The sequence below is a fragment of the Pygocentrus nattereri genome, chromosome 10, assembly GCF_015220715.1.
Source record: "Pygocentrus nattereri isolate fPygNat1 chromosome 10, fPygNat1.pri, whole genome shotgun sequence".
Classification (NCBI taxonomy): Eukaryota; Metazoa; Chordata; class Actinopteri; order Characiformes; family Serrasalmidae; genus Pygocentrus; species Pygocentrus nattereri.
The window spans coordinates 43,021,634-43,046,200 of NC_051220.1; the positions used below are offsets into that span (position 1 = coordinate 43,021,634).

Below are 24,567 nucleotides of genomic sequence, written 5' to 3' on the forward strand. Positions count from 1 at the left end.
CGTTGCTCCGCCCGTTGCTCCGCCCGGGGCTTTTATTGTGAAAGCCCGCAGTGCTGAGTGAGCCTGGGCTGGTCTGCGGGCGGCTGGGATGGCGGATCTGTCTCTCGGTCTGACGGGCATTACCGTGGCTCTGGGCCCGAGCATGGACCCGGAGAAGGTGGAACATCTCATCCTCTCGTTTATGGACCCATTACTGGTTCCGCGGAAAGCGCTTCTGTGTGTTTTTGGCGGGCGAGTCTTTATTAATGTTAACGCTACTTCCTCGTTGCGTCCGCCACTGTCACTGTTATTAACGCCGAGTGTTGCTTAGTTCCTCTTAGTTACCAGCTTTGGGTTATTATTATTATTATTTATTAATATTATGATGTGTGATTTATTATTGAGGGTGGCTTTGTTGCTCGGCTGTAAAAGTGTTCAGAACTATTATTTAGTGTGACTTTTGTTATGTATTATTTATTATTATTGAGTGTTGCTTAGTTACTCTGCTGAAAAACGGCCCCAGCTTTGGGTTATTATTATTATTATTATTATTATTATTATTTATTAATATTGTGATGTGTGATTTATTATTGAGGGTGGCTTTGTTGCTCGGCTGTAAAACTGTTCAGAACTATTATTTAGTGTTACTTTTATTATGTATTATTTATTATTATTGAGTGATGCTTAGTTAGAAAAACTGGACTGACTTTATTTCTTTCAGGTTTATTTGTCAGGCATTGCAGTGCTTGTGGTGAGGCTCAGATAATCACTCTAAACAAAGTAAACAGTAATTAAGATTAATTAAGATTAGATTAAGATTAAGTGACCTTATTAGTCCCACAACGGGGAAATTTCACCTCCTCGTTTTAACCCATCAGTGCAGTTAAACACCACATACACACTAGTGAGCGCACACACACACTAGGGGGCAGTGAGCACACTTGCCCCGAGCGGTGGGCAGCCCTATCCACGGCAACCGGGGAGCAGTTGGGGGTTAGGTGTCTTGCTCAAGGACACCTCAGTCATGTGCTGTTGGCTCTGAGGATCGAACCGGTGACCTTCCGGTCACGAGGCTTGTTCCCTAACCTCCAGCCCACGACTGCCCCCATAATAAATACAATAATAATAAAAATAACAAACTGAAATATATTAACTATAAACAAAATGCACACAAAATACATTTTAAAGTGGCTTAAGTGACTCAGTGTTGTTGTTCTTTAAAGTGGCTTAGTGTTAAGGTGTTATTGTCCATAGCAGAGATGATGTGATTATATTATATATTATATTTTATATGTGTGTGTGTGTATATATATAGATAGATAGAGAGAGAGAGAGAGAGAGAGAGAGAGAGGTCGTAAAGGTGGATGACTTCAAATATCTATGACGTCAACCATCCAGAGCAACGGACAGTGTAGAAATGAGGTGAGGAAGAGGGTGCAGGCAGGATGAAGTGGGTGGAGACGGGTGTCAGGGCTGATGTGTGACAGAAGGATAGCAGCAAGAGTGAAAGGGAAGGTTTACAAGACAGCAGTGCGTCCTGCTATGATGTTTGGTTTGGAGACTGTGGCTCTGTCTAAAAGACAGGAGGCTGAGCTGGAGGTGGCGGAGATGAAGATGCTGAGATTTTCGTTGGGAGTGACCAGGATGGACAAGATTAGAAATGAGCAGATCAGAGGGACGGTGAAGGTGGAGCAGTTTGGAGATAAAGCCAGAGAGGCCAGGTTGAGATGGTTTGGACATGTGTTGAGGAGGAATAGTGGATATATTGGGCAAAGAATGTTGGAGATGGAGCTGCCGGGTAGAAGGAGAAGAGGTAGACCTCAGAGAAGGTTTATGGATGTAGTGAAGGTGGACATGGAGATGGTTGGTGTGAAAGTAGAGGAGGCAGTGGATAGGGCAAGATGGAGGCAGATGATCCGCTGTGGCGACCCCTAAAGGGAGCAGACGAAAGAAGAAGAAGATGATTATTATTATTATAATAATAATAATAATAATAACACTGATAGAGTGACTTAGTGAATTGGTAGTTGGGGACGGACCCACAGCTTCACAGCTGGTTCAGAAGCCTGACAGCCTGTGGGTAGAACCTGTTCATTAGCCGGGCTGTTCCAGCCTGGATGCTGCGGAATCTCCGGCCCGATGGCAGGATGGTGAACAGGCCGTGTGCAGGGTGACGCTGTCGGACCGGATCTCTCTGATCCTCCTGAGGCAGCGGGACGGGTAGACGTCCTGTAGGGCTGGTAGTCTGTTGCCTATGATGGCTTCTGCCGCCCTCACCGCTCCTCTAAGGGCCCTGTGGTCACAGGCAGAGCAGCTGCACCTGGAGAAGTTGGTGAGGATCTGAGGAGGCAGACCAAACTTCCTGAGCCTGCGCAGGAAGAAGAGAGAGAGATTTATTTAGAGAGAGGAAATATTTATTTATTTATTTATTTATTTGCGTGAAGTGTTATTATTAGGTGTTGCTTAGTTACACCGCCGAGACTCTGCTTATTACTACTAATCGATTATGAATATTTGTGATTTTATTGTTATTAAGTGCGTTAAGCTTGGTTACTCTGCTGAAAAACTGCTGTTATTAATTTTTGTTATTGTCATTTATTATTAGTAAGTAGTGGTTAGGTACTCTGGTGAAGTACTATGGAGCCCCTTAGGTCACATGGTGAGGCCACAAATGAATGAAATGACCCTTATTAGTCCCACAGCGGGGAAACTTCACCTCCACGTTTAACCCGTCCATGCAGCGAAACTCCACATACACACTAGAGCGCTGGGCAGCCCTATCTATGGCGTCGGGGGGGCAGTTGGGGGGTTTTCCTCCAGCCCACGACTGCCCCAATGTTTTTTTTACTACGCTGCATCGATGAATTAGTGTATCGAGGCGACAAATTCAATCTATTGAAATATAACAACTCATGGAATCACTATCTCAATCTGTGGCCACGCCTTATTAATAAAAAAGTAAATAATGACCGTGTCAGTTTAGTGTCCACAAAGGCCCGCGCTGTACTGCTGAACAGAGGGCCTTTATTTTGAAATCTATTTGACAGAGAAACCCGCCAAATTAAAGCTCCACTTGTCGACTAAACTCTCAGCAGACCTGCCTGTCAGTATTAGACCCCAATTCAGGCCTCAGTAAGGGGCTTTAGTACCGTGCTTTCTTGGTTCTCTGTGTGTAAATAAGTTCGACGTCCTCTACAGAGACGCACTACTGCACGCGTTAATGCACAGCTACTGTATAATAAACATAAACTGTGCCTGTCCAGAGGTCAGCAATGGAAGCATTTGTGCATTAAAACGCCATATTTAAGTGTGTTCTCTGGAGAGGATGTGTAACTTGTGTTGCCCAGGATGTGGTCCTTTATAATCATTATACAGATTTGTGGCCTTCTGAGCTTGTAGACGGCACTTCTGACTCAGCCGAATCGCTCTCAGTGACTTTCTTCACGTCTTGCCTGTTAAATCATTAACTTTTTAAAATTGGGTGGAATTCCCCTGCAGTGAAGGACAGATGTGCTTGTTGTTCCAGCCTCTTCAGTATTCATCGTTTCCTTGGTATAGACGTTAATATTAATGCCAATAATGTTCAATCCCATACGTGAATAACAGAGCGAGGCTGTTTTAAAGAAAAGCAAAGCATGTGTTTGTAATACTTTAACAGAGAAAACGGAGAAAAGCACAAAATAGGACTGACCACTGTATCAGTTCCACTGACCATACAGTCTCACTCTCTAGTTCTGCAGTGACAGACTGTAGTCCATCTGTTTCTCTGATACTCTGTTACCCTGTTCTTCAGTGGTCAGGACCCCCATGGACCCCCACAGAGCGGGTATTGTTTGGGTGGGGGGTCATTCTCAGCACATGCTGTTCTGTAATGATGTGTTAACTGTTGTTGATTCAGAGCTCAAATGCGGTGAAGGACTTTGAGAACGTGGAGCTCGGGGACGTCGGGAAGAAGCAGAAGGTTCCTCGCAGGACCATCTACTTCGCTAGTGGTGAGACAATGGAAGAGTACAGTACAGATGAGGAAGACGAGGATGAGGAAGAAGCGAAGGAGAAAACGAGCGCCATGGCCACCGTTGATCCGGTGAGTTTGCGTATATAAACCGGTCATGAAGTCTCGGCCGTATTCAGTCTGTCGGCTCACTGTCTGCCTGTTTCTGTGTTTATCCTAGTCGAAGTTGACTTGGGGTCCGTACTTTTGGTTCCACATGTGGAGAGTGGCCACCTCCACAATCTCAGGTAACAACAGCCTTTCTGGTATTAAAGGGGAACTCCACCAGTCTTCCAAAATTTCTGCATAATTAAGTGGTTAAGATGTAAGCAGAGTCGCTTCAGAGTCGCTTCAGAGTCGCTTCAGAGTCGCTTCAGAGTCGCTTCAGAGTCGCTTCAGAGTCGCTTCAGAGTCGCTTCAGAGTCGCTTGGTGTGAAACTCTCTGTTCTAGATAATCTTACCGAGTCAGAACCGTTGACAGTGGTGGTGATAGGAACCAGGCTGAGTCAGAACTGCTGTCTATAAACTCAGAAGACTCGTGTAGGTTCTCTGGTGGTTCTGGATGGTGAATAAAATGCCTACATTTATATAAATACCTAACCTTACCGAGTCAGAGCCGCTCACAGTGGTGGTGATAGGAACCAGACGTCCCTCTAAAAGCTCCTACAGAAAGTTCCTACATGAACTGGTTCTGAATTCACTGCCTGATGACTGAGACGCTGTTTTATGAGAGTTTAGAGAACTTCAACTCCATTCATGGTGGAGGGAGACATGCAGGGCGCTGTGCGGCAAAATAGTCCCCAAAGAAAACTCATTATTCCAGATTTTCCACTGTTTTCCATCATCAACATTCCAGATAAGCTCAGAAGACTCGTGTAGGTTCTCTGGTGGTTCTGGATGGTAAATAAATTTTATGTATCTGTGTTGTAGTCATGGCGACGCCTGGTTCCCATCACCACCACTGTAGAGACGTCTGAACCGTTTCACACCAAACCGCTCACAGTCTCTGTTTACACCTCACACACGGAGTTATGGAGGAATTTTGAAAAATGGGTGGAGTTCCCCTTTAAAGGAATAGTTCAGCAAAAAGCTAATTTCCTCACAAAGTTACACAGTTTCAAATGTATTTGATCAGCTGAGACGTGTTTGGTGTCTGCTTATTTATTTTTAGCTCCGGCTCTACGAGGCTAACGTAGCTAACAAGTAATAGAAGCCTATACACACCAATTAGCATGGTGCTAAACCCCTGCTGAGCTGTTAAAGGGCCCATATCATGGAAAACTGGGTTCTCTTCACGTTTGGCGTAATTAAAGCGTTTGGCGTAATATGTAAACACTGTTAAAGTCTCAAAAATGTACCCAGTCCTTACAGCTCATATATGGAGACCAGGCTGCAGAAACAGCCTGTGTTGAATTCACTGTTTTTGTGATGTCACAAAAACCAACACATTTGCATACATCCAGCCATTTAGTTTAAGCAGGGCTGCTCCGCTAAGGACGGTTTCAGCCCCTACTGCTTTTTGAACAAGTCCCAGCCAATCAGAACAGAGCTCACTTACACATACAGTCTTGTGCAAAAGTTTGAGCGCCCCTGGTCAAATTCCATGCTTTGTTGGTTTTGTGAGTGTAAATAAGTCACACGTCCTCTACAGAGACACGCTACTGCCTGTTAACGCACAGCTGCTGTATATTTAGCCGTTTTAACAAATAGGGAAATGAATAAAATGCGGCCTGTGCAAAAGTTATGGCACGTTTAATATGTTGTACTTTATTTTTTTCCGCAATATGTAAATTAGAAGAAATGTTGGATATGGGCCCTTTAAGTCATTCTAATGCATGTGATTATGTGGTTCCTGACGCTGCGTGACTCACTGTTGTCTATAAACACGGACCAAAGCTCACAACAAGCACCGCAGCCGTCGCGGAACCGAAACACCTCTGCTCTTATTAATAACAGGGTACTGAGGTATCCCTTTAAACTGTGTGATGCACTCTTATAAAAGGTTCTTTAAAGGTTCTTTAGTTAAGAAAATGGTTCTGTATAGAACCATAAACACTCAAAAAGCCCTTTGCATGATTAAAGGGTTCTTTGCGGCACGAAACGGTTCTTCAGACTGATGAAGAATGTGTTGTTTGTGGTTCTTCTGTTGTAACAGGCATGACATCGTAATAGTGGAAGAACCCTGGGTGCTGTATAGAACCATCTGCTGCACATTCTCCATCATGCAAAGAACCTTTAATCATGTTCATGGTTCCATATAGAACCATTTTCTTTACTAAAGAACCCTTTTTTTTTTAAAAAGAGTGAACAACAAAACATGCAGCTGCTCATTCGGGAGAAATGGTGTGGATGTAAATAAGATTCAGTTTATATCCTGTCTGTCTGCCTGTCTGTCTGCCTGTCTGTCTGCCTGTCTGTCTGTCTGCCTGTGTTTCAGTGTGTGATTATCTCGGGGAGAAGATGGCATCACTTCTTGGCATCACATCACCCAAATATCAGTATGCAATTGATGAGTATTACAGGATGAAGAAGGAGGTAAACACAGCACACCTGCTCACACGCTGCTGACTTGGGCTCAGTCCCATTTCACCCCTCTCCCCTACCACCCAGCCCTACCCCTCTGTCCTGCATGTTCTCGTCTAGGTGTAGGGGTCCTGATTCATGTTGAGATAGAGGGGTGGGGTGCAGTGTTGGGGCTACATGACCCTCCAAACGGAGGATTTTCAGAGACTCCAAACAGAGAGATATGAGAAAAAGAGAGAAACCGGCGAGACGGAGAACAAGAGACCAAAGAAACCCACAAATGTGGGAATTTTCTCTGTTAAAAAATCACAATAATCACCGTTTTATCTCAGTTTAATGTGGTTTCAGTGGATTCTGGTCTATTTTCTTCATAACAAGCAAAAAAAATCAGTAGTACTATGTTGATCTCTCGGTAGCCAGCTAGCTAACTTACCCGTTCCACCTTAAATAGTCCAGCAGTTCTGACGCCCGAAGCTCCATAACGTACCTGCTGCTCCATTTAAGGTGGAACTGGAACATTTGAACAAGAATCTGGAGAATCTCTGACTTCAGCTTCATACTTCATACAACTTTCAGGGGTCCTGACCACTGAAAAGTCCTAACTCTACCATCTTCTTCTTCACACGTTTCTCAGGAGGAGGAGGAAGAGGAGGAGAACCGTCTTTCCGAAGAAGCTCAGCGACGTTTCGATGAGCAGAACGAAGCGGTCAGCCAGCAGCCCACGGCGGACCAGCCGGAAGGACCTGCGTCCTTTGTGAACGTGACCTTCGACCTCGAACAGGAGTCCCACACGACTCCAGACGCCAGCAAAGTGCCTCCACCCATTCCCTCGTAAAGCGACCGTCGCGCGTCATTATTATACTGGAATAGTAAGCAGGGATTAGAACGGCTCCACTTAGAACTCCTACACGACTGTAATTCTTCTGTCATATATACACAGAGATCTTCTGCGCCCTCGCGTTAGACGCTGCCGTCACGCCGTGTCATGTTGTGGCCTTGTAGTGTGAGATTGTTTGGCCTTTCAGCCGTTTGTGGGCCCTGCGGTTCCATTACATTTCCTTTTATGTGATTGTTTATATACGTTTTTGTCATTTCACCAAAACGTCGTGCGAGTCTCTCGCTGGGGCTTCCGCAACGGCAGCAGCCTGAATTCAGCCCAGCTGTGACCCCCCGGTCAAACAGCAGGACCAGGCGAATATGCGCTACCAGTCAAAAGGACAGGCCTGACGGAATGAGCGTGGGGTTGTTTTTGTAATGATGGACACTTTCTTCATGGGGTCAAACGCAAATTTAAATCACTTTCCAACACGAATAGTTTCAAAAAATATTACTTGTAAAACATAAATAGCTCCCGTTCGCTTTCAACACTGGAATATATTCAAATATTTAAAGTAAATAAGAGCTACTTGTAATTAAACGTAATAACAGGATTTGATCTCCTGTAGTGAAAAATATTAAAAAACCCAGAACGTTGATGAGTAGATGTGTCTGATTTTGACTGGTGCTGTATATTTACTCTATATTCTACACTGTCATGTCAAAACCTGCTAGCTTCATTTTTACCAGCTGCCCTTTAATAAACAACAAATGAGCCAAAATTGCTGACGTTAAAGTTTGTTTTCCATAAAAACCTTGAGGAACGTTCCTGCGTTCCATTTGCTGTGCACAGTTCATTGCTGTGGACGACACTGTCGACATGTGAACAGAACAGAAACTTTACTCAAGGGTAATTCCTGTAGAACACATACATTAAAGGGGAACTCCACCAGCTGTTCAAAATTCCCCCTTAACTCAGCGTGAGGTGTAAACAGAGATCCAGAGGGTTTGGTGTGAAACGGTTCCGACGTCTTTACAGTGGTGGTGATGGGAACCAGGCGTCGCCATGACTACAACACAGATATAGACACTTTATTTACCATCCAGAACCACCAGAGAACCTACACGAGTCTTCTGAGCTTATATGGAATGTTGATGATGGAAAACAGTGGAAAATCTGGAATAATGAGTTTTCTTTGGGGACTATTTTGCCGCACAGCGCCCTGCATGTCTCCCTCCACCATGAATGGAGTTGAAGTTCTCTAAACTCTCATAAAACAGCGTCTCAGTCATCAGGCAGTGAATTCAGAACCAGCTCATGTAGGAACTTTCTGTAGGAGCTTTTAGAGGGACGTCTGGTTCCCATCACCACCACTGGGAACGGTTCTGACTCGGTCAGTTTACCTAGAACGGAGCGTTTCACACCAAACCGCTCAGAACCGCTCGGTTTACATCTCAACCAGTAAGTTGTGTATATATTTGGAAAAGAAGGTGGTGTTCCACTTTAAGCTAGATAACTGGGTCTTTCAGAGGTGGGACTAGGAAGAATTTGTAGTAATTTGGTACAAACACAAAACCACTTTGAAGGTGTGAGGTTTTGTTATGACAGTGATGAGACGCGTTATACTGCGGCAACTAACCTACTGCCTTTACTAACACTGAGAAATCACCATCAGTGACCAGGACCAGCTGTACAGCCCATATAAATGGTATTAAGATGGACTGAGGGTACTAGTAGAGGTAAAACACCTCACAGCAACATTTTCCTGAAGGGCAGCATTTATAAGTCTACATGACACCTACATAAGCCTTTGAAGCCTGACATAAAGCTACATAAACTTTTATAAAGGCTTATTCCAACATATTTCCGTAACAGGGCTGCTTTTGTCCCTTTTAACCTCAGTAAGTGACATTTGTTGGAATAAGTCTTTATAATAAGACTTATGAACGCTGTCCTTCTGTACGTTTTACACACCTCAGTTTCACGACTGTGTCCTCACTATATTAGCATTCCGGGGTTTGGAAATGATCCCACCGCTTAAAAAAAGTTCCCATTCTCTTTTTCTTTCGAAACTGGAACGTTAACTTCCTTTTCAGTGTGACCGTTGCAGTGATGTGGCTGTGTTGTGTACATTTTTCTGCGTACAGACATAAAACGAAAGGATCAGACTGACGTGATATAAACTGCTTTAATATATTTACACCTCTCAAAAATTAATATTGCTTTGAAAAGCTGTGTAACTTATTTGTGTACACGTACTTCACTGAGGTGAAGGGCTACTCTTTTTATATGATTTGGGCTGGGAAATGCCTTTTTTTTCTTATCTAATATTGGTTAATAAACTTCTGAATGCAGATTAAAGCTGCTGCTGTGCATTTCTTCACTGCAGGAATGTTTTTTTATTTGTCCAGCGTACCGCGGTCACTCCCACAGCATAGTGGGGTAACCGGGAGCGTCACGTGTCCTCCAAATCAGCCGAAGCGTTTTCACCGTCATTGGTCACCAGCACTTCTCTGTTTTCGTACGTCCAGAAGCCGTTGAGGTCGATGAGGATGCTGGTAACCGTATCCCCCTGACCGCTGTTCACCAGGTCCTGCAGTGTGATCTTGTAGGGATCTTTGGGCTTCACCATGTCGAAGATTTCATCCTGTAACCACGAGAAATGGAAAACATTGAATGTAGACATAGTGCTCACCATTCGCCTGTGAATTTAAAGGGGAATTGCAGTGATGTTTCAAAATCTCTGCATAATTAAGTGGGTAAGATGTAAACCGAGCGGTTCTGAGCGGTTTGGTGTGAACCGTTCCCAGTGGTGGTGATGGGAACCAGACGTCCCTCTAAAAGCTCCTACAGAAAGTTCCTACATGAGCTGGTTCTGAATTCACTGCCTGATGACTGAGACGCTGTTTTATGAGAGTTTAGAGAACTTCAACTCCATTCATGGTGGAGGGAGACATGCAGGGCGCTGTGCGGCAAAATAGTCCCCAAAGAAAACTCATTATTCCAGATTTTCCGCTGTTTTCCATCATCAGCATTCCATATAAGCTCAGAAGACTCGTGTAGGTTCTCTGGAGCTTCTGGATGGTAAATAAAGTGTCTATATCTGTGTTGTAGTCATGGCGACGCCTGGTTCCCATCACCACCACTGTAAAGACGTCTGAACCATTTCACACCAAAACCCTCTGAATCCCTCTGATTACACCTCACACGCTGAGTTATGCAGGATGTTTGGAAAATTGGTGGAATTTCCCCTTATAGGAAAAGGATTTGTCAACTTCATCTCCATCAGCCACGTCTACAGCGTACACTCGATTACCACAGTCACAGAAATAACGATAATAAAAGAAACGACTCGGCACTCATCACAGAAGTTAATGGGCGGCTGCTGAATTCTGTCAATAAGTGCCTTTGGGATTTTTTTGTGGATACCTACAGTTTAATCAGGTCTTTGGTCAAAGGGTCAAAGATACGTGTTAATTAGGCAATTAATCTGTATAGCGGGGGTAGTAACTAGACGGGACTAGTTTTCCAGAGGGAAGAATACAGAAGGTGAAAGTAACCGGGACTACTTTTTTTTTTTTTACTGTTCCTCGTTGGATAAGCCTTATGAGAGCAGTTTTGGTCAGACATCCTCTCAGTCTGTCGGATCCTAACATTTACAGTGTGTAGATCCAAATTCATGTTAAATACACACAGACCTATCCGCAGCACCTGGGGAGCAGTGGGGGTTAGGCGTCTTGCTCAAGGGCATTGAGTCACATCCTGTCGGCTCAGGGCACCAAACCGGCGACCTTCCGGTCAGAAGGCTGGCTCCCTAACCTCCAGCCCATGACTGCCCTTGTGTAAGTACCGGGGAAGGTGTTTGACCGCGTGTCGGTGGTAAGCGCTGGTACGCTGCAGGTGCAACATGTTAAGATTAGACTGTAAATGCGGAAGTGCTCCTTAAAGAGTCCTGAGAAAACTTCCTAACAACGTCCGGTCACATCCATCATTGACCACACTGACCTGTGTACTCTAAAACGTGCGTCCTGCATTATCGTTCCCGCGTCGTTCCAGAAAATAAACGGACAAAGCCACATACCTTGACGTCCTGAAAGGACACAGGTTCCTGTCCGTGGATCTTCATCTGCTCCTGAATGGCCTGAACACACAGATCAGCGATTTCAGCCTTCGTACCTTTTCTAAAATTAAAAAACGCAGTGAAGCACGTCGCCGTTTCTCCCCCGACTCTGACCGACTGACTCGGGCAGCGAGGCATGTTTAGTGTCTAAAGGCTGCCTCTTTAGTTTTAGCACTGGAGGCTAATGTAGCTCACAAGTAATGGAAGCTTAACAGCCAGTTAGCATGGTGCTAACGGCAGGCCTACATCATCACGCTCACCTGACACCGCGTGGAGGTGTTCAGAGTCTCTAACAGACCTGATTACTCGGTTTCTGACTCGGTGCGACTCGCTGTTCTCTATAAACAAGGACTGCACCACCTCACTGTCAGAGCACCTGCCGAGCGCCAAGAGTGGAGCAGGTAAAGCGCTGAAGGACCAGATTCAGCTGCTGTTTCACTTTTAAAGGGAGAATTCAGATTTTTAATGCAGCCCTGCTGGCGACATCCTGTATAAACAGAAATAATGCGTGGCCACGACTTATTCCCATACCTTACTGAGATCCTAATGTGTGGCCACAACTTAGTAAGGCATGGGAATGAGATTCTAATATGTGGCCACAACTTAAGGCACGGGAACGAAATCATAATTCGTGGCCACAACTTAGTAAGGCATGGGAACAAGATAATTCATGCGTGGCTACAACTTAAGTAAGGCATGGGAACAAGATAATTAATGCGTGGCTACAACTTAGTAAGGTATGGGAATGAGATCCTAATGCGTGGCCATAACTTGGTAAGGCATGGGAATGTGATCCTAATGCATGGCCACATCTTAGTAAGGCATGGGAACAAGATAATTAAGTCATGGCCACTATTTGGCAAGGCACGGGAACAAGATAATTAAGTCATGGTCACAACTTAGTAAAGCATGGGAATGAGATCCTAAAGCATGGCCATAACTTGGTAAGGCATGGGAACAAGATAATTAAGTCAAGGCCACAACTTAGTAAGGCATGGGAACAAGATAATTAAGTCATGGCCACAACTTAGTAAAGCATGGGAATGAGATCGTAATGTGTGGCCACAACTTAGTAAGCCATGGGAAGAAGATAATTAAGTCGTGGCCAAAAATTAGTGAGGCATGATCTCGTTCCCACACCTTGCTAAGTTGTCACCACGCATTAGGATCTCATTCCCACGTGTTAATACAGCGCATTATTTTATTTACACAGGATCACAAACCAAAGCAGTAAAACCCGGCCGTGCTGAACGGAACACGGCGGCAGCTGAAGTGTTTCCTTTACCCTGAAAAAGAAGTTGAGGGCGAAGACGTTGAGGTAGCCTTTGTTTTCCATGTCCAGCAGTTTAAAGATGTACTGCAGCGCTGCAGGTTCCTTCCTGTTCTCCAGAGCCAGCACGAAGTCCAGATACGTCTTATAGTCCTGAGACACGAGCGTTTCCGTTACACGGGTTATAAAAAGAAGGGAGAAATATTAATAAATACAAACAAACACTGTCACTCACACTAAAGGTGAACCAAACCTGTCCACAGCCCTGAAAACATCAGATCTGAGTCACTGTAGGGCAAAGAATCGGATTTGTGCCACTTTAGCCCGGTAACGCGAACGCAGCCGATGTTGCTATGAGAACATGAGAAGACGACCTAAAGCAACTTTCACTACATTAAATATCGGTGTTACATTTTCCGGAGTCCCACTCTGCCCTCCTTACTAAAGAGCTTCACTAATATAATCATTTTAGCCCTTTAGCTGTGTTTCATCATCATCACTAAAACTACAAATAAAAGGGACCAGTGACTTCAATTTTACCATTTCTCCATCATAGGTCAGACATTCCTGGTAGACCCGGTCCAGAAAGACGCTGGTTAACGTTCCTGTGCCGTAACGGGACAGTTCCTCTTTACTCAGCATTCCGTTATGGTCCTTATCGAGGTTGAGATACTGACCTGCGCAGGAAGACAACTTTCCGACTTTAGTGCCAGCAGATGTTAATGATGCCTATCATCTGAAACACTGCAGGACTGACGGAGCAGCTCACCGTAAACCCGGAGCGCAGAGGGAGCCGAGAACCAGTTCGATTCCTGGCTCTCTTTGGACAGATCCTCATCTCTCAGCTGCAAAACAATTCAGGATTTTATAGCAACAGGAAATGGACCAAGTAGTTACACAGCGGTAGAACATAAACAATAAAAACAGCACTTCACTCTCTCAAGCACACCTTTGAAGAAGCTTGAAAAAAGTAAAAAAAAAAAAAAGAAGTAAAAATTAAAATTTATTTTTATCCTCAACGACCTCACAGACTTTTAAACAGCCAAAACAGTGAGCAAATACTGTATATACACATATATATTCTTCTAATAATTAACCGTGATCTCTTCTAACAATCACTGCATTTTTATATCCATAATAATGTTTCGGTTTTTTTCCAGTTCTGTGCAAAAGTCTCAGGAGGCCATCAAAATGGCTTAAGACTACTTATCTGGGCAGTAAGTGTGTTTCTGTTATATAACATTAGAATAGATACAAACAAACATTAAAAAGTAAACAAACCAATTTTAAAAAACAACAAATTTTATGTTACTCAAATTATAGCATTTGTATGATTTTATATACCAAGAAATTTATAATTCCGTATGACTTAATTAAAGCACTTTTTCTTACTGCTCCTTTAAAACGGTAGATATTTTATGTATATGTGTTACATTTTATGTAGACTGTAAATATTTGATGTAAATGAGCTCTGCTCTGATATTTTGTCTCAATCAAATCAGCAGCTTAAACTCATCAGAATGAGTGGGCGGGGCTAAACTGCTGTAGGCTGAATGGCAGGATATATGTAAATATACTTGTTTCCACGACAACACAAACACATTGAGTTCTTCTGAGAAATAGCACTAAATATAAACTTCTAATTTCTGCAGCACTCTCTCTCACACACACACACACACACACACACATATATATATATATATATATATATATACACACTTTATGACCACCTCATTGTCCAGTTCATCAGCTCCACTGACCGTATAGCTGCACTCTGTAGTTCTACAGTTACAGACTGTAGTCCATCTGTTTCTCTGATACTCTGTTACCCTGTTCTTCAGTGGTCAGGACCCCCATGGACCCTCACAGAGCAGGTACTGTTTGGGTGGTGGGTCATTCTCAGCACTGCAGTAACACTGACGTGGTGGTGGTGTGTTAGTGTGTGTTGTGCTGGTGCGAGTGGATCAGACACAGCAGTGCTGCTGGAGTTTTTAAACGCTGTGTCCACTCACTGTCCACTCTATTAGACACTCCTACCTTGTCGGTCCACCTTGTAGATGTAGAGTCAGAGACGACAGCTCATCTGCTGCTGCACAGTTTGTGTTGGTCATCCACTAGTCCTTCATCAGTAGTCACAGAACGCTGCCCACAGGACGCCGCCCACAGGACGCCGCCCACAGGACGCCGCCCACAGGACGCCGCCCACAGGACGCTGCCCACAGGACGCTGCCCACAGGACGCTGCCCACAGGACGCTGTTGGCTGGATATTTTTGGTTGGTGGACTGTTCTCAGTCCAGCAGCGACACTGAGGTGTTTAAAAACTCCAGCAGCACTGCTGTGTCTGATCCACTCACACCAGCACAACACACACTAACAGGCAACCACCACATCAGTGTTACTGCAGTGCTGAGAATGACCCACCACCCAAACAGTACCTGCTCTGTGAGGGTCCATGGGGGTCCTGACCACTGAAGAACAGGGTAACAGAGTATCAGAGAAACAGATGGACTACAGTCTGTAACTGTAGAACTACAGAGTGCAGCTATACGGTCAGTGGAGCTGATAAAGTGGACAGTGAGCGTAGAAACGAGGAGGTGGTCAGAACGTTACGCCTGATTGGTGTCCATACGCACGTGAACATATATGCACACTTATATATTACCTCAAGCAGATCATCCAGGAAACTACAAGCCAAAATGTCCTGAATCTTAATTTTCCCTGAAAAATAAGAACAGATGTCAAAAGGGAGACAAAAGTTGGTTCTTAACTAATTAATTCACTAATTAATTAGGTTGGCGCCACCTGGTGAATCAGTGACACTTCTGCAACCTAATGAATAAAAATCACACCTGTGCGAAGAGGATCGAGGAAGAAGAAGAACTTGCGCACAGCAGTGCAGACGTAAAAGGAGTAGAAAGATTTCTCCAGGCCGTCGAGCTGAGGCAGAGTGGGAATTAGCTCCAGGATGTAGTTCTCCAAGTCCTTAAAGACAGGAAAACAAAAACAGGCATTGTCAGGCCATCTGGACGCCGAATGCCGCTGCAAACTCCGTCCACAGGGCTGGGGGTAGTTTTGTTATGCAGACAATGGGAACACAGCAGTGACCCTCTGTACACAGAACAATGTCACTCACAGACTCTCGGAGGTAGCCCTGCCCCGCCACGTCGTACAGACTCAGCCCGATCCTCGTCTGGTGCAGCCAGACTGACCACAGAACAGGACATTAACGTCAATAAAGAAACATCTCAACGTCCGTCTTTGTTATTTAGCTTATTTATATTTACCCATCTTATCTACCTTTTGTTTGTATTACACTTTTTATTGTGTTTTGACGTTCGACTGTAAGGCACTTTGAGCTGCTGCGTGTATTAAATCTGCTCTATGAATAAAATTCATAAGATTGTCGTCAACAACAAAATACCAAAATATAACACAAGTGCTCGAAAGCCCGATTCACAAGTGTCTTAAGAAAAGGAAATTCTCTGAAGTGTGCTTTTTCTTGAGGAACTGCTTTTCTTCAAATGACTTCTGAGAAGATCTATTTTCTTTTCTGAACTATTTTCTTGAGAATAATTCTAAGAACGAGTGTCGTTCTTGAAAATATTACGTCCTTAGACGAGCTCCACTCGCTCCCGTCTCTCTGTGGATCAGTCTGATCTTCATCCTCACTGTCTGTGAAACTTCATGCCCCCTTTGAATGGGGGGGAGATGAAGCCCCCCATAGCCGTGTAGACGACCCTGCCAGAGACTGTCCTTCAACAACACAGACAGACGGTTTCCTCCGAGTCCGTCCGGCTCTTTATTCTAGATAAACAGTTTCCCGCTCAGCCGGTTCAGCCGGTTCTTACACTGATACCAGGCTGGTGCTGATGAGCAGGAGAGACTGGGAGGCTGAGTGTCTCTTTCAGTGCTGGACAGTAACTGAGTAACTGAGTATCTGAGTAACTGAGTAACTGAGTATCTGAGTATCTGAGTAACTGAGTAACTGAGTAACTGAGTAACTGAGTATCTGAGTAACTGAGTATCTGAGTATCTGAGTATCTGAGTAACTGAGTATCTGAGTATCTGAGTAACTGAGTAACTGAGTAACTGAGTATCTGAGTAACTGAGTAACTGAGTATCTGAGTATCTGAGTATCTGAGTAACTGAGTAACTGAGTAACTGAGTAAATGTAATTAGTCTCTGTACTTTAGTATTTTTGGTGTATCAGTACTGAAGTTTCTCCGTTCTGGGCGTCTTTCTCCTTTCACTCCACTACATTTCAGAGTCTAATATCCGACTTTTTCCTCCTACATTTTGAGAAATCTGTCGTTCCTTTTGGTTTCTGTGTGTATAAAAACGTAACATGTCAAAACGAGAGAAGCGCAAAGCCAGAGCACCAATCAGGGCCCAGCGGTCACTTTGTTTAGAGCTGGTTTTGACCTGTTGGTCATACCGACCCAGTGCAGCACGCGGTTCAACGTCAGCGCAGCAGCGTAAAACTTTGGGAGAGTCTGTTCAACATAAATGATGAACTAACCTAACTTTGTGTAAATAGAGCTCAATATAGAAATATGTCCACATATGCAGTCGAGACTGACGCGGCTTTTTTCTGAATTTCTACAAACACCATTTCATTTTATAGTAAATGAGTTTGGGCTGGTTTATGTTTATGAACAGACGCCTACAGATCAACATAGTAAAGGAGCTCATCTGTGATCCTGAGTTTAAAGCCAGTTTTTATTCAACTTAAACTTGGAACTAAGTTGTAAATAAATCTGAAACTGAAACTTTGCTTGTGTGTAAAAAGTGATTTCAGAGCCACTCGGTTCTCCCTGATGGAAACTGTTTACCTTCAGTGTTTTGTGCTTCTGATCATTTTAATAGACGTCAGCGTCACTAATTAATGACCTTCTATTAAAAGACTGGTTTACCAAGAGAGACGCTGGAGGACTTTCACCTGAAATGAGTTCATGAAGCCAGTCTGGTTATAAAAATGATAACAGGACATCAGAGCCAGAATTCCTCTTTTAGTACTTTTACTTTATACTTAAGTACATTTGAAGGTAAATACTTTAGTACTTTTACTCAAGTGGAGGTCTAAAGGGAGGAACTTCTACTTTTACTGGAGGAATATTTTACCCTGGTTCTCTACTTTAACTCAGTACATGGTTTGTGAACTTCATCCTCTACTAGTTTCTTTAAGGCTGAATTGATATAAAAGTGCAGCTCCACCAACTCAACGCCCCTCATAAAACCCCGTCGTAGGAAAGAGGCTCTCGTTTGTCTCGTCAACGTCTACAGAAACAGATTTGCCTTCAAACTCAGGTTTACAGTACAGTTGAGTCTGTAGACGATCAACCCGACGGCAGATTCTACAGAACGAGTGCGCACCTTTTCTCATGACATAGTTAAAGAACTGCATAATTGATATCCGTCCATATGGGTCGTTGTGAAGCAGCTTGGCGTAGACTCTGGCAGTGAAGAACAGCCTGCGGGACAGAAAGGAGGACAGAAGGAGAACCGGACTGAGTCAACACACTCCATTAATACCTAAAGCTCAGAAAAAGCTGACTGTTTGGCTTCTCCACTTACTTGCACTTAGCACCAGCTTTTTCTCCGACCTTCAGGAAACTCTCGTAGCTTATCATGGCTTCATCACCTGTGGTCGGAGGAACCTGATGCTTGTCGAGGAGAAACCACAGATTCTACGAGGAAAAAAAAAATTAGATTAGTGAAAAGATTAAAAATGACTTTAACTAAATAAATACATAAATAATATAAATAAATAGGAATAAATAGAAACCATGTGGAAAAGGTTTGTGCAGAATATAATCCGATCATAATCAGACTTCTGCCGGGATCTGATTATTCAAATGGCCATGTAAACAGCACACTCTGATTTCCTAGATTGGAGTAGAGTCTGGAAATCAGGAAATCTGGAAATTTAGTTCAGTAATCAGATTCTCAGTGCTGTGAACTCGTCACGTACAAAAACAGACGATTTAAATATTCGTCATCTTCTACATGACGCATGTTCATACAACTCCGCTACCAAAAAAGTTGGGACGCTGTGCAAAATGTAAATGAAAGCAAAATGCAATGATGTGCAAATCATTAAAATCCTATATTTTATTGAAAATAGTATAAATAGTATAAAGACAACACATCAAATGTAGAAACTGTATTGTTTTTATAGGGGAAGTGGAAAAGTGTCCGGCGGTCCGAGGAATCAACATTCATAATTCCTTTTGGAAATCATGGACACTGTGTCCTCCGGGCTGAAGTCCACTCAGCTTGTTATCAGTGCTCAGTTCTAAAGCCAGTATTCATGATGGTTTAGGGGGCATTAGTGCTCATGGCCTGGGTGACCTGCTCATCTGTGAAGGCTCCATTAAAGCTGAATGATATAAACATGTTTTATCAACATCTGCTGCCGTCCAGACGACGTCTTTTTCAGGGAAGGCCTTGATTATTTCAGCAGGACGATGTCAAACCACGTTCTGCATGTATTACAGCAGCACTGCTCCGTATTAAAAGAGTCCGGGCGCTAAACTGACCTGCCTGCAGTCCAGACCGGTCACCACTGAGAACATCTGGCTCATTATGAAATGTAAAATACGACAAATGAGCTCCTGAATCTGATGATCAGCTGAAATCCCGAATCAAAGAATAACAGAAATCATTTCACTGTCAGAGCTACAGCAGCGTCTCCTCAGTTCCCAAACACTGACAGAGCTGTTAAAGCAGAGGAGATGAAGCTCAGCAGTAAACAGACCCCGTCCCGACTTTTTTGGAAAGTATTGCTGGTTTTAAATTCAAAATTGTCAAATATTTTTCAAATAACAATAAAATTTCTCAGTTTCAACATTTCATGTGTTGCCTTTGTAGTATTTTCCTTTAAAAATACGGTTTACAGGATTTGTCCCAACTTTTTTGGAAATAGATTAAGATTAAGTGACCCTTATTAGTCCCACAACGGGGAAATTTCACCTCCGCATTTAACCCATCCATGAAGTGAAACACCACATACACACTAGTGAACACACACACACACTAGGGGGCAGTGAGCACACTTGCCCGGAGCGGTGGGCAGCCCAATCCGCAGCACCCGGGGAGCAGTTGGGGGTTAGGTGTCTTGCTCAAGGACACCTCAGTCATGGACTGTCGGCTCTGGGGATCGAACCGGCGACCTTCCGGTCACAAGGCCGGATCCTCCAGCCCACGACTGCGGGTTGTATTTTCAGTTAAAGTGGTGCGATATTTAAAAAAAAAAAAAAAGCCTTATGATCTTTGAGTTTTACGTTACGTCTACGTCTCGTCTTCGGAGCAGAAATCTGACCACTGTCCGACTCATGCAGACCCAGAGTTTCCACATTACCTGACTACTCAAGCGCATGTGAGCATGTTGATGTTGATTATTACGTGCATGTAAGCGCTCATTACCTCACCTGCAATTCCTCGTTGTCGAGGAGTTCGCGGCTCTTCCTCTGCAGAAACACCGCCCGAGACTCTTCTCTCAGTTTCTGCAGCAGAACTTCGTCCTCAGCTGGAAGCTGTTGGGAAAGTTGCACATGCAGCTTCTGAATGTCCGTCATGCGCTCCGCGACTTGGGCAGTAAAACAGGAGCTGGAGCGCTCTGGTGAGTAAGACTGCAGCTCTGATTTGGGGTTTTCAGCTTCACCAAAGCCTGAGAACTGCAGCCACGATGAACCCAACTTCAACTACAGCGTGCTGTTCATAAGGCTACATGACACCTGCATTAGCTTGTCACGGCAACTGACATAACCCAACATAAATGATTATAAATTCTTATTCAAATAGACGTCGTCGGTCATAAACGCTGCTTTAATCAAAGTACCTCTGATCAAAATCTAAATATAACCTTTATAGCGAATGATGCCTGTTGGAATAAGCATTTATACACACTTACATAGGGTTATGTCAGTTGTCATAACAAGCTTATGTAGGTGTCTTTTTCCGTTAACACAGGTTTAGATACTCTGATTAATCCTCGTGGGTGGGCACATGAAAGCGTGATTACAGCCAACCTGCAGCTACTTTTCAGAACAACTGCAAGAATATTATACTATACATGAAATTCCTATAGACAGAGCTGGGCAATAAGGCAAAAACAATAATACTGTGATACTTCAGGAAATGATCCCAATACACGTCACAATATCTACTTTTTCCAACATCTGACCAGTTAGAACTGAGAAAAAAGAGCCAGAATTGCTACATTTTTTAAAAAAAACATCAAAAACTGTGAATGCAATAATTTTCATTCAATATTTGGCACTAAATCCAGTCAAACGGGACTAATTCTGCTTTCTTGTGACCTTCAAATACTGACGATATCTACGATATGCTCAGTCATACTGCCCGGCCCTAACTATATGACTATACTATACAATTACCATTATGTAATATAATTAACTATACTAAATATCATTATACTACATATGTAGAAAGCAAAGTAGTTATAACTCACGGTCATGCTGTTACTATCTTACCAGTGGTGCTTTTGGCGCTATAATAACTTTTAATAGTAAGGGTCAGGGTCAGGGTCAGGAAACAGATCCTGCAGATCATCTCAGCCGCAGCGTTACTCACCGTAACACGCGACCCCGAGGGTTCTGAGGACTTCATACTACGGTTCTACAAAGTGAAGGGAAAAGCAGAGCGAGATGCGGGTCCCTCACCCTGTAGTAGAAGCGCGGGATGTGTCTGAACGTGCCGTCTGCGTCGCCCCCTCCTTTCCATTCAGTGTAATATTTGGTGAAGAGCTCCGTCTCCTCTGCTTTCTTCTCCTCTTCGCTCCTGTTGTCTGCGAGACAAAGGTCAGTTTCACATTTTACAACTTCTGAGAAAGATTTTCAACAAGAAACCGCTTGTCTGTCTTTACGTTACATCTCTGAAACCACTTAGACAAGAGTTAAAGAGCCCATATCAGAGAAACAATCATCTTCCAGAGTTGGATAACGTATGCAAATAGGATGTAAATTGATGTAGTATGATTGGTGTAGGGCCTGGGTTCGATTCCCCGGCCGGGGGGCCAGGGTCTTCTATGTGTGGAGTCTGCATGTTCTCCCTGTGTCTGTGTGGGTTTCCTCCAGGTTCTCCGGTTTTCCTCCCACAGTCCAAAGACGTGAATTGCCCCTGGGTGTGAGTGAATGTGTCTGTCTGCCTTGCGATGGACTGGCGTCGTGTCCAGGGCGTGTCCTGCCTTCCGCCCGATGACCGCTGGGATAGACTCCAGCACCCCCCGCGACCCAAAGGGACAAGCGGCTTAGAAGATGGTTCCTCAACGGTTCTTAAGTTAAGAAAATGGTTCTATATGCAACCACGAATACTCAAAATAACCCTTTGCATAATTAACATATGCTATGCAAAGAACCCTTTTATGACGCAAAGAACTCTCTAATCATGGAAAATGTGTTGTATATGGTTCTATATAAGGTTCTTTGGGGTGCTACATAGAACCCTTATAAAAAATAGTCTACATAGAACCATCTATAGCATAGCATATAGCATATGTTAATTATGTAAAGGCTTCTTTGAGCCTTCATGGCTCAACATAGACCCATTTACTAAAGAACCTTTGAAGAACAATCTTTTTTTTAGGAGGGGCCTTTTCACTCTCCAGGCCCATATATGTAAACTAATCAGCAGAAACAGCCTGTTTTCAATTTATTGGTTTTGTGAGGTCACAAAACCAATTCATGTACATTTCACACACACTATCTGCTTATTCAGTCTATGGCAGTTTAGCCCTGCCCCTTCATGCTGAGGTTATAAGGAGTGTTTCAGTCTGGAGTGCTTTCTAAACGAGGCGCAATACAGGACAGCCAATCAGTACAGAGCTCATTTACATATCTCGGTCCTAAATGAACGGCAACAAATGATATGTAAAAGTGATTTACGACTATTTTTGGCATATAATCCCACACAAATATCACGAGGACCCCCTTTCAAAAACATTAAAGAAGGAAAAGAAGTAATATGGGCCCTTTAACAACATTTTACTCCATAAATCAAAAATCATATTCCTGATATTTCACTAAACAAAGCTCATATCAACACACTTGACTTGCTTTCAGCTCAGACTCTGAGCAGTAAGGGCCACCTGTGGACCTAAACGCAAGAGGTGTGTTGATACTAGTTTAATGAGAATCAGTGTCTTAAAACCATTTAAAGTTTCAGTGCTTACAAAGCATGAAAGCTCATGATCATGACTCAAAGGGCAGCCCCACTGATTATCATCATGCATAATTAACTGGTTCAGGTGTAAACAGAGCGGTTCACAGTGGTGGTGATGGGAACCAGACGTCCCCCTCTAAAAGCTCCTCGCAGAAAGTTCCTACATGGTGGAGGGAGACACGCAGGGCGCTGTGCGGCAAAATAGTCCCCAAGGAAAACTGATTATTCCAGATTTTCCACTGTTTTCCATCATCAACATTCCATATAAGCTCAGAAGACTCGTGTAGGTTCTCTGGAGGTTCTGGATGGTAAATAAAGTGTCTATATCTGTGTTGTACTCATGGCGACGCCTGGTTCCCATCACCACCACTGTAAAGACGTCTGAACCACTTCAGTCCAAATTATTCTGAATCTCTCTGTTTACACCTCACACGCCGAGTTAAGGGGTTTGGTAGGCGGTTTTCCGCCCAGCGGGAGGCTGAATTTGCGGTGAACGCAGTGAAGAGAGACGAGCTGGGGGAGTTTCGTTAGCTTGGGTAGCTACATGCTATCCGCTAGCATGTAAACACACAAACAAACACGGTCCTATAAGCCTAGTTGGCCTCATATGACCACAAATCCCGAGAAGAGGGAAAGAAAACACGCTCGTCCGACTATTAATCCAGATTAAACTCCGCTGGTTTAACTAATCCCGCTTTAACGTTCACAGCGCTTCACTGAAGGCACGGAACCTGTTTTAGAGGCCAGTCTTCTCCGCAGGATCTCCTTCCAGTGCGCGGCCTTGTCGTCCGCCATGCTTGGCAACACAATTCGGAATAAAAGTCCGACAAAACGAAATAAAACAACATAAAAATTAACGTTTATTTTCGCTCCATAAACGCCAGACTTCTGGCCACTCAGCGTCAGCCTGGCCCGTCTCAGACTAACGGCGCCGCAGCCTGATGCCGGCTTTAAAGGGGAACTCCACCGATTTTTCAAAATTTCCAAGTCATTAACTGGCTCAGGTGCAAACAGAGCGGTTCTGGGTGGTTCGGTGTGAATCGCTCTGTTCTAGATAAACTAAGCGAGTCAGAGCTGCTCACAGTGGTGGTGATGGGAACCAGACGTCCCTCTAAAAGCTCCTACAGAAAGTTCCTACATGAACTGGTTCTGAATTCACTGCCTGATGACTGAGATGCTGTTTTATGAGAGTTTAGAGAACTTCAACTCCATTCATGGTGGAGGGAGACATGCAGGGCGCTGTGCGGCAAAATAGTCCCCAAAGAAAACTCATTATTCCAGATTTTCCACTATTTTCCATCACCAACATTCTATATAAGCACAGAAGACTCGTGTAGGTTCTCTGGTGGTTCTGGATGGTAAATAAAGTGTCTATATCTGTGTTGTGGTCATGGCGACGCCTGGTTCCCATCACCACCACTGTAAAGACGTCTGAACCATTTCACACCAAACCGGCTCTGAATCTCTCTGTTTACACCTCACACGGAGTTATGCATGAAATTTGAACAATCGGTGAAGTTGCCCTTTAACTCTTTCAGACGCTTCCGTAAATAAAGACTGAGTCAGAGAGTTTGTCCAGAGGAGAGTTACACTCTGCAACGTCTTCGGGGTTCCTCAGACGCTAGGGGGCGCTCCCGAGCGAGTCCAAAATGAATGGGTTGATATGCAGGGTTTGCGCAAAATC

General features: G+C 43.9%; 2 protein-coding genes across 2 annotated transcripts; one reads left to right on the top strand and one right to left on the bottom strand.

Annotated features, from left to right (window-relative positions):
* On the top strand, positions 1 to 8,091 carry fam177a1 (family with sequence similarity 177 member A1). Its single transcript, XM_017681855.2, has 5 exons — positions 1 to 157; positions 3,878 to 4,063; positions 4,152 to 4,218; positions 6,408 to 6,505; positions 7,128 to 8,091. Exons 1-5 carry the CDS (start codon positions 89 to 91, stop codon positions 7,326 to 7,328), a joined length of 621 nt encoding a protein of 206 aa, XP_017537344.1. The 5' UTR covers positions 1 to 88; the 3' UTR covers positions 7,329 to 8,091.
* A 1,388-nt stretch (positions 8,092 to 9,479) lies between these two features.
* ppp2r3c (protein phosphatase 2, regulatory subunit B'', gamma) lies at positions 9,480 to 23,840 on the bottom strand. The gene is made up of 13 exons (XM_037542183.1): positions 23,615 to 23,840; positions 21,386 to 21,510; positions 20,132 to 20,236; positions 18,276 to 18,388; positions 18,075 to 18,172; positions 15,835 to 15,905; positions 15,551 to 15,683; positions 15,364 to 15,419; positions 13,470 to 13,545; positions 13,241 to 13,377; positions 12,716 to 12,853; positions 11,392 to 11,451; positions 9,480 to 9,957 (listed from the first exon to the last, which is right to left on the bottom strand). The coding sequence occupies exons 1-13, from the start codon at positions 23,676 to 23,678 to the stop codon at positions 9,766 to 9,768; spliced, it is 1,368 nt and encodes a 455-aa protein (XP_037398080.1). The 5' UTR covers positions 23,679 to 23,840; the 3' UTR covers positions 9,480 to 9,765.
* Positions 23,841 to 24,567: the final 727 nt, after the last annotated feature.

Bases quoted from the DNA above. Each gene is read 5' to 3' on its own strand.
- fam177a1 (XM_017681855.2), top strand. From the start codon at position 89: ATGGCGGATCTGTCTCTCGGTCTGACGGGCATTACCGTGGCTCTGGGC. The intron at 158-3,877 runs GTGGAACATCTC...TTGTTGATTCAG, and splicing joins CGAGCATGGACCCGGAGAAG to AGCTCAAATGCGGTGAAGGA. The intron at 6,506-7,127 runs GTAAACACAGCA...CACGTTTCTCAG, and splicing joins ATTACAGGATGAAGAAGGAG to GAGGAGGAGGAAGAGGAGGA.
- ppp2r3c (XM_037542183.1), bottom strand. From the start codon at position 23,678: ATGGCGGACGACAAGGCCGCGCACTGGAAGGAGATCCTGCGGAGAAGA. The intron at 21,511-23,614 runs GTTCCGTGCCTT...TTTGTCTCGCAG, and splicing joins AAGACTGGCCTCTAAAACAG to ACAACAGGAGCGAAGAGGAG. The intron at 18,389-20,131 runs GTGAGGTAATGA...TTTTCCTCGTAG, and splicing joins TCGACAACGAGGAATTGCAG to AATCTGTGGTTTCTCCTCGA.